The sequence below is a fragment of the Schistocerca americana genome, chromosome 11 (genome assembly GCF_021461395.2).
Source record: "Schistocerca americana isolate TAMUIC-IGC-003095 chromosome 11, iqSchAmer2.1, whole genome shotgun sequence".
NCBI classification, from domain to species: domain Eukaryota; kingdom Metazoa; phylum Arthropoda; class Insecta; order Orthoptera; family Acrididae; genus Schistocerca; species Schistocerca americana.
The window spans coordinates 114,311,997-114,327,865 of record NC_060129.1 but is presented as its reverse complement, the minus strand read 5'-3'; the positions used below and the strand labels follow the sequence as shown (position 1 = coordinate 114,327,865).

At 42.0% G+C, this 15,869-nt stretch overlaps 1 protein-coding gene across 1 annotated transcript in view; it reads left to right on the top strand.

The window, feature by feature from the left end:
* The window catches only part of LOC124553584 (nostrin), a 141,477-nt gene that overhangs the window by 104,961 nt on the left and 20,647 nt on the right, over positions 1–15,869 (top strand). The window contains exons 7-9 of the mRNA XM_047127433.1: positions 2,366–2,530; positions 5,918–6,106; positions 12,807–12,959. Coding sequence (XP_046983389.1) covers positions 2,366–2,530; positions 5,918–6,106; positions 12,807–12,959 — 507 coding nt within the window. The remainder of the gene's footprint in view (positions 1–2,365; positions 2,531–5,917; positions 6,107–12,806; positions 12,960–15,869) is intronic.

Below are 15,869 nucleotides of genomic sequence, written 5' to 3'. Positions count from 1 at the left end.
TCGTCCCTCCATTCACGCCTGTCGCGACACCACTGGAGGCGGGCTGCACGATGTTGGGGCGTGAGCGGAAGACGGCCTAACGGTGTGCGGGACCGTAGCCCAGCTTCATGGAGACGGTTGCGAATGGTCCTCGCCGATACCCCAGGAGCAACAGTGTCTCTAATTTGCTGGGAAGTGGCGGTGCGGTCCCCTACGGCACTGCGTAGGATCCTACGGTCTTGGCGTGCATCCGTGCGTCGCTGCGGTCCGGTCCCAGGTCGACGGGCACGTGCACCTTCCGCCGACCACTGGCGACAACATCGATGTACTGTGGAGACCTCACGCCCCACGTGTTGAGCAATTCGGCGGTACGTCCACCTGGTCTCCCGCATGCCCCCTATACGCCCTCGCTCAAAGTCCGTCAACTGCACATACGGTTCACGTCCACGCTGTCGCGGCATGCTACCAGTGTTAAAGACTGCGATGGAGCTCCGTATGCCACGGCAAACTGGCTGACACTGACGGCGGCGGTGCACAAATCCTGCGCAGCTAGCGCCATTCGACGGCCAACACCGCGGTTCCTGGTGTGTCCGCTGTGCCGTGCGTGTGATCATTGCTTGTACAGCCCTCTCGCAGTGTCCGGAGCAAGTATGGTGGGTCTGACACACCGGTGTCAATGTGTTCTTTTTTCCATTTCCAGGAGTGTAGTTTTGATGTACAGTATGTTTACTTAGTTGTGTCCACCTCCCAACTTCCAGCACAGCCGTGATATACGTTTAATAAGTTCTTCGTACTTACTGAAATGGTTTTGCCTCCAGATGGAACAGGTGGTACAGGATGGTTCACAAGTCATGTGGGCCTCATAGTGTGTTTAGAAAGTTCTATTGACGTCCCAATTTCCAGCACCTATACGGTATTACTGGGTATTTAGTAAATCCTGTATAGATACTGAAATGGTTCAACGGTGTGTTTAATTAGTTCTGTGTACCTCCTAGTTTTTATCCGAGACGTGATACAGAGAGTGTCTGATGATTTCTGCATGTCATATTCATTTCTATCATGGTATTCATGTGCGGGATGCATAGTAATGTCTGTACACCAACCGGCTTCTGTCCTGCAGAGAATATACAGTGTGCCTGGTACGTTCCCAGCAACTAAAGGGCTACTTTACAGTTCTTTAGGTCGCCATTGAGATCATGATATACAGGGGTTTCATGAGTTCTGTACACTGTACCACTTCTGTAAGGGTTCGGATGTAAAGCGTGTTTAGTAAGTTCTGCCTACCTCCCGACACTGATCTGAGACAGTCTCTACGGGGTATATGACAAGTCTACTAAATATACTGCACCGGTGAACATGGTAAGTAATTTCTTTCTCCCAGGGTATCTAATAACTTTCTATTATCTAATGCGCTGGGTCTACAGGTTGATTAGTAAGTTTTTTGGAGGCAGAGATGTATAGTAAGTTCTTTGGATTGCCCTTGAGATGAGGATCTACAGGACGTTCTATAAGTTCTCTGGACTGTACCACTTCGGTACGATGTGAGTATAGTAAGCTCTGTCCACCTGGCAACTTCCATCATAGACAAGGTATACAGGGTGTTTAACAAGTTTTGTACATGGTACACACAAATGTCATAGCCTGACTGTTCTTGGCTTTTGGTAAATTCTATCTTCCTGGTGATCTGGTCTTCAAACTTGCTTTACAACCGAACGCTCCGTTTCCAGACATGGATTATAAAAACTTTATCTACTAAGTCCACTCTACAACCCCTAGAACCCCTAATAGGAACAGCGAGATACCACTTTTTTTGCTAATTTTAGTGTATCAGAAGGGGCTTAGGGAAATTACTTGAAACATATATACTTTCACATGCTTAAGTAATCAGATTTTGTGGAAACAAGTAAACAGTCGAAAGATTTGACACAGCGATGCAGCCTGGCATGAGAGTGGTGTTTACGCTGCAACAGCTGGTTGCGGCTGCCTCGCCTCTCAGCTTTAGCAATTTTCTCTGATATTTTTGCGAAAAGTTTGAACGCAAACACTAACAAGTATTACGTCAGTGCACTCGTCTTTTTCTTAAAAAAAAAAAAAAAAAAAAAAAAAAAAAAAACAGTTCGTTCCATTTAAAAGAATCATAATTACTTTACTTTCTCAGTTGAGAGAGGAGTTAGGAATATTAAACGTACAACTACATTACATGTCCCTTTATGCACTGTTATTTGCTGAGAATGCTAAATCTTACGCAACTCAACCTGTTACTTTGTGCAACAATATGTCGCGGATTTACGTGGGGAATGACGTTTGAATGTGCCCTAGAGGCGAAACCATCATAGGGTGTACGTATTGTATTGTGTAGTGTGAGATGGCGTTGTTGTTGCTGCAGAGCGTAGCGCGGCTTCGCGAGCCGGTGGAGGCGATGGACCTGCAGCGCGACTTGCGGACGACGGCGGCACTACAGGGCGCGGGGAACCCCCTGCCGGAGCAGCTGCTGCCAGACTTCTACGCCGAGCACGTCACCCTCGCCATGAACCGGGACCGCCGCAAGCAGGTAAACCAGTCACCCAGCGGCTCACACCGACTCCTCCACTTCTACCTGCTCAACACACCAACTTCGCATGTTTTACCTGCGCAACACAAAAACTCGGCACCTTTTACCTAGTCACCACACGAACTTTGCATCTTTTACCTGCTCAACGCAAACTCCAACAAGTACGAGTGTCACTCCAAAAGAAATGCACGCTATTTTTGTTTTCATTTTGCATGTGTGAAAGTTTTACTGTGCGTAGATACATCCTTTCCTCTTGTTTTCAAACTTAGTTCCACCCGTTCCCGTGAGTGGCGCCGTCACAGCGTGTCTTCAAGATGGCTGCTGCACTTGACGTTCGTCAGAAGCAACGCGCTGTCACAGAATTCCTGTGCTGTGGAAACGAGACAGTGGGAAACATCCACAAGAGGTCGAAAAAGGTGTACGGAGATGCTACTGTCGATCGCAGTACAGTTAGTCGGTGGGCGAGCAGGTTACGTGACGAAAGCGGGCACGGCAATATTGAGGATTGTCCTCGGAACGGCAGGCCTCGCACTGCACACACTCCGTACAATGTGCAGAGAGTTAACGAATTGGTGACTGCTGACAGACGCATCATAGTGAACGAATTGTCACGCTACGCTGGGATAGGGGAAGGAAGTGTGTGCAGAATACTGAAAGTGTTGGCGTTAAAAAAGGTTTGTGCCATCTGGGTTCCTAGGATGTTGTCACTGGCTCACAAAGAAACAAGAAAAACGGTATACAGCCAGCTTTTGGAACAGTACGAGAATGGTGGAGATGAATTTCTTGGAAGCATTGTGACAGGTGATAAAACATGGCTCCATCATTTTTCACCAGAGACGAAGAGACAATCAGTGGTGTTACATTGTGCAAAGTCACCCAAGAAAAAAAAATGCAAACCACACCCTTTGCTGGAAAAGTTATGGCTACGGTGTTTTTTGATTCCAAAGGACTCTCGCTTGTGGACATCGTGCCATGTTGAACCACCATAAATTCTGATGCATATGTGACGACACTGAAGAAACTTCGAATTCGACTGAGTCATGTTCTACAACAATGGAAAAAGCAGGATGTTTTGCTGTTGCACGACAATGCACGGCCACGTGTCAGTCAAAAAACCGTGGAAGTGATCACAAAACTCTGATGGACAACACTGAAACACCCGCCTTACAGTCCTGACCAGGCTGCATGTGAGTATCACCTCTTTGGGAAACAGAAAGACTCTCTTTGTGGAACAAGAAGACTCCCTTGTGCGCCCTACCAAACAGTGGCTCCAACAGGTTGGTCCAGAATTTTACCGTGCGGGTTTACAGGCGCTGGTTCCTAGATGGCGTAACACAGTTGAGAGGGATGGAAATTATGTGGAGAAATGAAAATATTGTTCCTAAAGGATGTATCTACGCACTGTAAAACTTTCAAACGTGTAGAATAAAAGATGGATTAAAAAAAAAAAATAGGGGCATTTCTTTTGGAGTGAACCACGTATTACCTGCTCAACACACAAACCTCACAACTTTTACCTGCTTCACACTCGAACTCCACAAATTTTACCAGCTCACACCATAAACTCTGCGTCTTTTACCTGCCCAGCGCTACAGGGAGGTGACAAAAGTCGTGGAATAGCGATATGCACACGTACACATGAAGGTAGTATTGCCCACACGAGGCATAAAAGGGCGGTGAATTGGCTGACCTGTCATTTGTAGTCAGGTGACTCATGTGAAAAATTTTACAATGTGATTAGGGCCACACAATGGGAAATAATAGACTAGGAACACAGAATGGTAGTTGGAGCTACATGTATGAGACATTCCCTTCCGGAAATCATTATAGGGAATTCAGTATTCTGAGATCCACCGTATCACGAGTGTGTTGAGAAGACCAAATTTCAGGCAATACTTGTCACCACAGACAACATTGGGTCTGACGGCCTTTACTTAATAACAAAGAGCTGTGGCGTTGGCGTAGAGTTGTCAGTGCTAACAGACAAGCAGCTCTGTGCGAAATAACAGCAGAAAACGATGTGGGACATACAGCAACCATATCTGTTAGGACAGTGTGATGAAAGCCATGGCATGCTCTGATGAGTCCCAATTTCAGCTGGTAAGAGCTGGTGGAAGGGTTCAACTGCAGCACAGATCCCACGAAGCGACAGTCTCAAGTTGTCAACAAGGCACCGTGCAAGCTGTTGGTGACTCCATAATGGTGTGGGCTGTGTTTATGTAGAATGAACTGAGTCCTACGGTCCAGCTGAAATGGCTATGTTCAGCTTCTACGAGACCATTTGCAGCCATTCGTGGACATGTCTCTTCTCAGCTGACTGTAAAGTCAACATCTCTTAGCTTCTCAACATACAAACTCCACATCTTTCACCTGCTCAGCACATTATCACCACAATTTTTACCTGCTCAACTCATGAACTCTGCACCTTTACTCTGATCAACGAATGAACCTCACAAATTTTGTCTCCGCTACACACAAGCTACACACTTCAACCTGCAGAACTCACAAACTTGCAATCTTTTACCTATTCAACATACAGGCTCCACACCTTTTAATTACTCAACATGTGACCTCCGCATCTTGTATCTGCTGAACACACGAACTCTGCATCACGCGTGAACTCTTTATCTTGTACCTATTCAACACATGAACTCTGCAATTTTTACTCTGCTTCTTTCACCTGCAAAACAATCAAACTCTGCATCTTTTATCTGCTCGAGACTATCCTTAGCAGTAGTCTCTGAATCCTGCAACTGAAAATACACCTGTGATTTCCTTGTGGCCACTTCCTATAACAAGACAGTAAGCCACATTGCAAGAGTGTAAAGAGTGCTACTATTACATTTTTTTACAGAATTTCCAAAAAACACATAATTATATTAAACAAGCTAAATTATTGAAAGATGATGAAAATGTGTTTAAAGAAAAGAAATTACATAATAATAAGCTTCAGTTTAATATGCTTTTACTCATAAGATATTTTAAACTGACCTTAAAATTTAATCTTTATACAGAAAACAGTTCAAAAAATGCAGTCTGTCCTTTTGACTGTTACACCATTGCACAATTTTGTTGTGGAGTAATTCTTGTTTTTCTGTGCTTTCCAGTCAATTTATGGTATAGAACTGGAGCTAAAAAACTTTTAAAGTATCTGACACATTTAATCCCACTCAGATTCAAATCAGTTCCTTACATCAAGAGAACTTACAGACCCAGAACAGAAGCCTGTGACTCCCTCATTCTACTTTTGATGACCCCAGTCATATTCAATTGCCATTTGTTGACACTTGAAAACAATTTCCTGCCTCCTGCCATTGTTGAGCTTCTCCCCCCATCCCATGCCACGATTTAATTTGTCTCGTTTCAACATGTTATGTCCGTCCTCAGGCACTGGTAAAGCTGCTGCAGCTGATCCGGCAAGACCTAGAGCGCGAGCGACGCGGCAAGCAGGGCGTCGAGCAACTGGCCAGGGCACTCAAGGCCTCCGCCTCTGACTCGGGGACCGGGGCCGGGGGCGGCGGATCACCGGGGGCGGCAGACTCCGGGGGCGAGAGTGTCGCCGATAAGCTGCACCACGTGAGTACCGGCTGGAGGCTCCAGTGTTCACTCGGTCTGCTCCCAGACCTAATTACACAATACACACCTTCACAACAATAACATTCTTTGAGTCTCCCCTGTTTTATTGTTGGTTATTAGTGTGTTGAAAACAAGCACAGCAGTCATTACACTAATCTATACTACTATATAAATACATCAACATCATTACCAAAAATCTCGACAACTCCTTGACAAATTTACTGCACATATTTACACCACATGTTAACAGACTTCCAGACGGGCATAACCTAACCTAACCTAACCTATACCTTAACGTAATCAAACCATATATACATGTGTGTGTGTTTGTGTTTGTTATAAAAGAAATTATTCAGGTAGGGAAGGGAGACGAAAATTTAATAGTCATGAGTGACTGGAATTCAAGAGTAGGAAAAGGGAGAGAAGGAAACATATTAGGTGAATATGGATTGGGGCTAAGAAATGAAAGAGGAAGCAACCTGGTAGAAGTTTGCGCAGAGCATGACTTAATCATAGCTAACACTTGGTTTAAGAATCATGAAAGAAGGTTGTATACATGGAAGAACCCTGGAGATACCAGACAGATTATGTAATGGTAAGACAGAGATTTAGGAACCAGGTTTTAAATTGCAAGACATTTCCAGGGGCAGATATGGACTATCACCACAATCTATTGGTTATGAACTGTAGATTAAAACTGAAGAAATTGCAAAAAGGTGGAAATTTAAGGAGATGAGACCTGGACTAACTGACTAAACCAGAGGTTGTATAGAGTTTTAGGGAGAGCATAAGGGAACAATTGATAGGAATGGGGGAAAGAAATACAGTAGATGAAGAATGGGTAGCTTTGAGGGATGAAGTAGTGAAGGCAGCAGAGGATCAAGTAGGTAAAAAGATGAGGGCTAGTAGAAACCCTTGGGTAACAGAAGAAATATTGAATTTAGTTGATGAAAGGAGACAATATAAAAATGAAGCAGGCAAAAAGGAATACAAACGTCTCAAAAATGAGATCAACAGGAAGTGCAAAATGGCTAAGCAGGGGTGGCTAGAGGACAAATGTAAGGATGTAGAGGCTTATCTCACTAGGGGTAAGATAGATACTGCCTACAGGAAAATTAAAGAGACCTTTGGAGAAAAGAGAACCACTTGTATGAATATCAAGAGCTCAGATGGAAACCCAGTTCTAAGCAAAGAAGGGAAAGCAGAAAGGTGGCAGGATTATATAGAGGGTCTATACAAGGGCAATGTTCATGATGACAATATTATGGAAATGCAAGAGGATGTAGATGAAGATGAAATGGGAGATATGATACTGCGTGAAGAGTTTGACAGAGCACTGAAAGACCTGAGTCGAAACAAGGCCCCTGGAGTAGACAACATTACATTAGAACTACTGACGGCCTTGGGAGAGCCAGTCCTGACAAAACTCTACCATCTGGTGAGCAAGATGTATGAGACAGGCGAAATTCCCTCAGACTTGAAGAAGAATATAATAATCCCAATCCCAAAGAAAGCAGGTGTTGACAGCTGTGAAAATTACCGAAAAATCAGTTTAATAAGTCACAGCTACAAAATACTAATGTGAATTCTTTACAGACGAATGGAAAAACTGATAGAAACCGGCCTCGGGAAAGATCAGTTTCGATTCCGTAGAAATGTTGGAACACGTGAGGCAATACTGACCCTACGACTTATCTTAGAAGAAAGATTAAGGAAAGGCAAACCTACATTTTTAGCATTTGTAGACTTTGAGAAAGCTTTTGACAATGTTGATTGGAATACTCTCTTTCAAATACCTATGGCGGCCGGGGTCCAAAAAAGAGATAGAAAAGCTATTTACAATTTGTACAGAAACCAGATATCAGGTATAAGAGTCAAGGGACATGAAAGGGAAGCAGTGGTTGGGAAGGGATTGAGACAGGGTTGTAGTCTCTCCCCGATATTATTCAATCTGTGTATTGAGCAAGCTGTAAAGGAAACAAAAGAAAAATTCGGAATAGGTATTAAAGCCCATGGAGAAGAAATAAAAACTTTAAGGTTCGCCGATGACATTGTAATTCTGTCAGAGACGGCGAAGGACATGGAAGAGCAGTTGAACGGAATGGACAGTGTCTTGAAAGAAGGATAGCAAAACAAGGATAATGGAATGTAGGCGAATTAAGTCGGGTGATGCTGACGGAATTAGATTCGTATATGAGACACTTAAAGTAGTAAAGGAGTTTTGTTATTTGTGGAGCAAAATAACTGATGAGGGTTGAAGTAGAGAGGATATAAAATGTAGACTAGCAATGGCAAGGAAAGCGTTTCTGAAGAAGAGAAATTTGTTAACATCGAGTATAGATTTAAGTGTCAGGAAGTCGTTTCTGAAAGTATTTGTATGGAGTGTAGCGATGTATGGAAGTGAAACATGGACAATAAATAGTTTGGACAAGAAGAGAATAGATGCTTTTGAAATGTGGTGCTACAGAAGAATGCTGAAGGTTAGGTGGGTAGATCACATAACTAATGAGGAGGTATTGAATAGAACTGGGGAGAAGAGGAGTTTGTGGCACAACTTGACTATAAAAAGGGACCGGTTGGTAGGACATGTTCTGAGGCATCGAGGTATCACAAATTTAGCATTGGAGGGTAGCGTGGAGGGTAAATATGGTAGAGGGTGACCAAGAGATGAATACGCTAAGCAGATTCAGAAGGATGTTTAGATAAAGTACTGGGAGAAACATGCACAGGATAGAGTAGCGTGGAGAGATGGAGAGCTGCATCAAACCAGTCTCAGGACTGAAGACCACAACATATATACCAAACAAAAGCGCTGGCAGGTCGATAGACACACAAACATACACACAAAATTCTAGCTTTCGCAACAAACGGTTGCTTCATCAGACAAATGTCTGCTTGTGTCTGTGTATGTGCGGATGGATATGTGCGTGTGTGCGAGTGTATACCTGTCCTTTTTGCCCCCTAAGGTAAGTCTTTCCACTCCCGGTATTGGAATGACTCCTTACCCTCTCCCTTAAAACCCACATCCTTTCGTCTTTCCCTCTCCTTTCCTCTTTCCTGATGAAGCAACCGTTTGTTGCGAAAGCTAGAATTTTGTGTGTATGTTTGTGTGTGTTTGTGTGTCTATCGACCTGCCAGCGCTTTTGTTTGGTAAGTCTCATCATCTTTGTTTTTAGATATATTTTTCCCACGTGGAATGTTTCCCTCTATTATATATATATATATATATATTCCATAACAAATGCGACCAAGTTGGTTCTGACACAACGGTACACCACAGCGTGTTGTAACCTCGTGGGCTAAGTGGAGGGGGGTGTTAGCTTCAAAACGCTCTTTGTCTCATTCGGTTGTGAGCTGCCAGAGAGTCAGGATATGTGCTTCCGTCAACCCCATTTTGAGTTTATGTAACACAACACAACGGATAATTCTGTAGAGCAACGGTACGTTGTCAGATCTTGCGTTAAAATTGGGAAGCCCGCCACCGAAACGTTTTCATTTCTTCAGCATGCCTTTGGGACTGATTGCTTGTCCAGATCACAAGTTTTCCGATGGCACAAGTCATTCACGGAGGGCCGAGAGGAGATCACTGACGAACCTCGCAGTGGACAGCCATCAACCGCACGAGTCGACGAAAATGTGACGTGTGTGCGCGTGATTGCTTGAACTCTGGCAGACAGCTGAGCCTTCAACTCGTAGCACAAACTCTAAACATCTCAAAAACAACCGTTTTCCACATTGGGACCGAAGATTTGAACATGAGAAAGGTGTGTGCCAAACTCGTCCCAAAAGTGTTGACCGATGAACACAAGCACACGCGAGTGCTTCGGTGTGGAGAAATGTGGGAAATGTGAGAAAATGATCCTCATTTTTTAAGCTCAGTTATCACTGGTGACGAGTTGTGGATTTTTGACTGGGACCCTGAGACAAAAAGGCAGAGTTCAGAGTGGCCACCCCATCGCCGCCGTGTCCCTTTGAAGGTACGCATGAGCAAGTCCAGGATTAAAACTGTGCTCATTGTCTTCTTTGATGTCAGAGCATTGTCCACCATGAATTTGCTGTGAAAGTCCATATGCAGCAATGTTCGCTGAACAGTCATTGAGGATTGGAAGGAGAAACAGCCTTGGTCATATTTTTTTGTTTTATTATGCACAAAATCGATTTTCGGTCACTTAGTGGCCATCCTCAGTGCTGTAAGATACAATTAAAATTGTTAGGCACTAGTACTAACACACACACACACACACACACACACACAGAGAGAGAGAGAGAGAGAGAGAGAGAGAGAGAGAGAGAGAGAGTGGGTTCAGTTACCTGAGACTGCAGTCGTGTGTGTGAGTTGTTTTTGCATGAGTGTGTGTGTGTGTGTGTGTGTGCACGTATGTGTTTTTATTGTTTGTATGTGTTTTTATTGTTGACAAAGGCCATTGGCCGAATGCTTTAAGTGTGAAAATGTTTTCTTTTTTGCCTATCTGCGACTCAGCATCTCCGCTGTATGGTGAGTAGCAACTTTCCTTCTCATAAAATTGTTGTTTAGATAAATTAGAAATACTAGGAAAGTAAGTCATTAGGAAAGTATTAGGCACATGCACACGAAAAACTGTGGAATGTTGGCTGTTACAAAGTACTCATGCAGTTTACTGAAATATATAAATCATAAATCATATCAGAAGTAATGAAATAAGACCAATATTTTTTAGCATTTGTATCAAATGGAAGACAGTAGATTAACCAAGAAGATCTTCAAATATTTCTGGTATAAAAAGTTGGTTAGTTGGATCCACTAACTACAAAAAGGATTTAGAAAAACAATATGAAAATGCAAGAAACAAGTGACAGAGAAGTGTTTAGGGGAAAAGTATTGAATATGGAAGGATTCCAAGATAGCAGAATGGAGGGAAGGGGGGTGGGGGGTGGGGGAGGCAATGGACTTCATCTGAAGTGGTCAAAAGAGAGGGAGAACAAACATAGTGAACAAATGAAAGAGTACTGGAAGAAAACAAAAGAATAGTGAATGTGGAAGTGAGATTGGCATGTAGTCCTTAGTTCACTCATCTGAGAAGAAGTAAATGGGGCCTATGAGCCGAGCCAGTCAAGCTGATTGTGCTGTAGTTCTCACATTTATCTGCCCTTTCTGTCTTCTAGATTGTGTGTTTGACATCCTTCGAAACTGTTATCTCTTCAGTGCCACATTCTACACACTAACTTTTGTAGTTGTTTGGTTCCTACTTCCTTCAATGATCTCATAATTTCTGCTGTTATCTGTGCCTTCCACCTCATTTGGTCTCAAGTCTTCCAATGCTCTGCGAACTCTAACACTGAAATGTCTTCCACATCATTTCCCATTTCTGCTTCCATCACATCAGCAAAAAATTCCCCCCCGTCTTTGAGGCTCACAGTGCACCCTTTTCACCTCTCTCCTCTACATTTGTCTAACACTCTTTCTTCCTTGATTCCTTTGCTCATAAATACATTTTAAAGTTTTTTTGACTTTTCTATATGCTGAATCCATCCTTCTGCAAACAGTTTTCTGTTCGATATCTTGACATTTTCTGTAGTCTCTGATAATAGTGCTAATAGTAAATATTTTCTTTAAAGTATTCGATAAAAGCAGTGGCTGATTATTATAAGAAGATAAAGCAGTACCTTTTTCCAAAGTACCTGTCCTCCTCCTAATAACACTTATCTGAACAAGTTGGCTCAATATTTATTTTTAGCAAGAGATCGATGTATTATTTTCAACCTATGGAATGAAACACTGACTGTTAACTCACATAATGATGTATTGTCTTAATATTCTAACATGTTTTCATAAATTTTTCACAAACTGATTAAATAATTGATGCATTTTTTGATTTAAACTACAACTTGTGTACACCATACTTTAATGTCTGACCAGCAACTGATTGTAACAGCTGACTTATTTGGTCTTGCAGCAGCACTGTTATGAAAAGTAACAATTTTTGATGACAAGTTCATTTATTTTTAAGAGTATTAATACTTTTAGGAAGTTACAATGAAATGTGACATATTCGCAAAAACTTACATGACCGTAAGTTTTACAATAATGGAGAAAATGTGTGACACTACTTGCTTTTTTGTACAATTATTTCTTTTTGATATGAAATTTCTTAAAATATTGATTTTGAGCAGTTGCTTTTGAAATATGTGAATTCCTGCCAAAGTGCATAATCGTTTTAATTGTTAACATTTACAGATGTGGCAATGCTTATGTTAATATATTTAATAGAACCAAATGCTTTGTAAACCATGTTGTAGATTATTTTCTACTGAACTGTTCACTATTTGAATAATTGAACGTGTTATTGTGCAACGTTTTTTTTAGAACTTTCTGTTAATCATTTTAATATATTTTATGCAAGAATTACATCAGACAAGTAAATTATTATTTTTCTAATTTTGAAATTATTGTTTTGGCAGAATGGAAATCTGTGTACATGAAATACTAAATTATCCAGTTTTGTAATTTTGCAAATGAAATAGTATAACTAATTTTTATCAAAGGACATTGAAGTCTTAGAAATAATGTTAGCTAATAAGTAATAAATGGGAAAATAATAAACGCAATTGTACACTATAACATTATAAAATAGACAATTTATCGAGTAGTTCATTAAAGATTGTGTATCCCATACAAAATCTGTGGCTGTTGCATTACGTAGCACTCTCCTTTGGATTCCAGGCACGTTCCATGCTGGCGTACCTGGAGGCTGCACGCTTCAAAGTCCAGAGCGCACTTCTGGAACTGGAAGGCCGGCCGAGAGCGGCGCACCCACTGGCTCCGCACATCTCTGTCTCCCGGGACCGCGCCGGAATGCAGCACAGTGTGCTGAAGGTGAGGCATGCGTGAGCTAGTGGGCTGTGTTGTCAAGTTACTGGGGAGCCAGCTTAGTTTAGTTTGGTTATTTTGCATGTTCCATAGGGCATATACGAGTCAGCTCATGTCTTTAGATTTACCAGGTGTAGCGGTATGAAATGAGCGTTAAGATACAAATGTGTCGATAGGGAACATTTGTTATGAACGAACCTTAATTTTTTTTTGTTTGGTACGTATGACATCTGTCAAAGATATTTAGTATACATGAAGTCGTGGAACAAACAACATCATATGTTTTCATCGTGTTAAGTGTCGAATTTTGTACCAGAAAGTGATGATTTGCGAAAGCATTAATTTTTTATTTTCATTTGAAAAAAAGTGCTGCAGAGTCTCATCGAATGCTTGTCGAGGCATATGGTGGTCGTGCTCTATCAGAAGCAACATGCAAAAGATGGTTTCAATGGTTCAGAAATAATGATTTTGATGTAAGAAATGAAGAACATGGAAGACCACCAAAAAAGTTAGAAGACGCCGAATTGGAAGCAATATTGGATGAAGATGATACTTTAAGTCAGAAGCAAATGGCAGGAATGCTAAATGTTGCACAACAAACAATTTCTGACCGTTAGAAAGCTATGGGAAAGATCCAAACGTGTGGAAAATGGGTGCCACACGAATTGAATGAAAGACAGATGGAAAACTGAAAAACCATTTGTCAAATTTCGCTTCAAAGACATCAAATTGTTGCTGCTGATGAAAAATGGATTTATTTTAAGAATCCTAAACAGGAAAAATCGTGGGCTAATGCAGGACAACCATCAACATCGACTGCAAAACCAAATCGATTCGGCAAGAAGACAATGCTCTGTGTTTGGTGGGATCAGAAAGGTGTGGTGTATCATGAGCTTCTAAAACCCGGTGAAACTGTGAATGCTAATCGCTACAGCCAACAAATGATCAATTTGAACTATGCATTGATCGAAAAAAGACCAGAATGGGCCAGAAGACATGGCAAAGTAATTTTTTGACACGACAATGCACCTGCACACAAAGCAAAACTGGTTCAGGATACAATCAGAACACTTGGCTGGGAGCTGCTACCCCACCCGCCGTATTCACCAGACTTGGCCACTTCCGACTACCATTTGTGTTCATCAATGGGACACACATTGGCTGAGGAACACTTCAGTTCCTATGAAGAAGCTGAAAATTGGGTGTCTGATTGGTTTGCTTCAAAAGACGAACATTTCTATTGGCGTGGTGTACACAAATTGCCAGAAAGGTGGTCAAAATGCATAGAAAGCAAAGGTCAGTACTTTGAATAAAATGTTTTTACTTTTCAATTCAAAATTAGTGTTTCATTTTCACAAAAAAATGCTCATTTCATACAGGTACACCTGGTACAAGGGCAGATCAAATACAAACAGGATTTTATTTTTTATTTAAATTCATTTATTGAAGAACTCAAAGCAGTTGTAATTTATTTTTCCACATAGTCTCCTGCTTTGGAAATGTATTAGTCCCAGTGTATTGGCAGCTTTTTGATGCCCTCACCATAAAAATAACTGGGTTGTGTTACCAGCCAGTCGCGCACGAATGGTTCCACACTCTCGTCACCTTCAAATTGTCACTCTCCTAGGCCTCTTCAAGCAGTCCAAATAAATGGAAATCGCAGAGTGATACGTCCGAGCTGTAAGGGGGATGATCGAGTGTAGTCCAGGGCATTTCCTGTAGCTTGGAGACAGTTAGAGGTTCAGTATGGGGTCCGCATTGTCTTGGAGGAGGATGACCTGTCGAATCGATTGGTCTCATTTTTAGCGGAAATATGTAGCACTCGCATTGTTCAACCATTTGCCATTGTAGGCAGCATTGATTGTGGATCGCTCTTGCAATAAATCGATCAGCAAAATGCCTCACTGATCAAACAAAATGGTTGAAAGAACCTTGCCAGCTGACAGTCGAGTCTTGGTTTTCACTGGTGCTGCCTCCCCTTTTCTCTGTCACTCCTTAGTGGCTCGTTCGGATTCTGGAGTGCAGTGGTGAACCCACGTTTCGCCGCAGGTGACGATCCGACTCAAAAATGCATCACCTTCTTCTGCAAACTTTGCTGTAAGCCTCTGATATACCTCCAGATGTCTCAATTTCAGATTTTCGGTCAAAAGTTTAGGGACCCATCTGGAAAACACTTAATGAAACTGTAGGTAAAGATTGCTTGACAGCTCCCATAACTGATTCCGACTTTTAGTGCAATTTCGGATACTCGCGCCCATCGATCGTTGTCAGTAATGCCTTTAACCGCACGAATGTTTTTGTCCGCAATGCTGGTCCGAGGTCGGAAATTGTGTTGCTGATTTTCCACATGCTCTTGTCCTTTCTTGAACTTTTTGTGCCAGGCAAACACACGCATCCTTGATAATGTTTTATCACCGAACTGTGCAGTCAATCTTTGGCAAATTTCCACTGCTATATCTCCTTCACGAGCAAGAAATTTGATAATTACGAGTTGCGCAATGGAGGGGTGCACCTGTTGCTCAGACATCGTGAGTGTTGCTGATGAAATGGCAGGAAATATCTAACAGCACGCTCTCTTCACTTCTAATGGTTCCGCCTAAGCAGAGCAGAAGTGTGGGGCCAGTCCTACCAACAGTTGAAGTTCATGAACAAAAATCCCATTTATATTTGATCCCCCCTCGTACAAATAATGAGGAAAGTTTGCTACATGCAGGTCATTTGCATAACTTGATTTCTTTGCCTTAATCTTAATGTAAGACAAAATGTGATAAACATAACCCAACCACATACATACTATCTACTCACAGGTTGTCGTGTAGAGGAAGATGACAAATAAGGACGATTTCAGTTTTTTGTTAAAACTTTCATTATCTGCTGGAACATTTAATTCATGAGGGAGGTGGTAAAATATTTTTT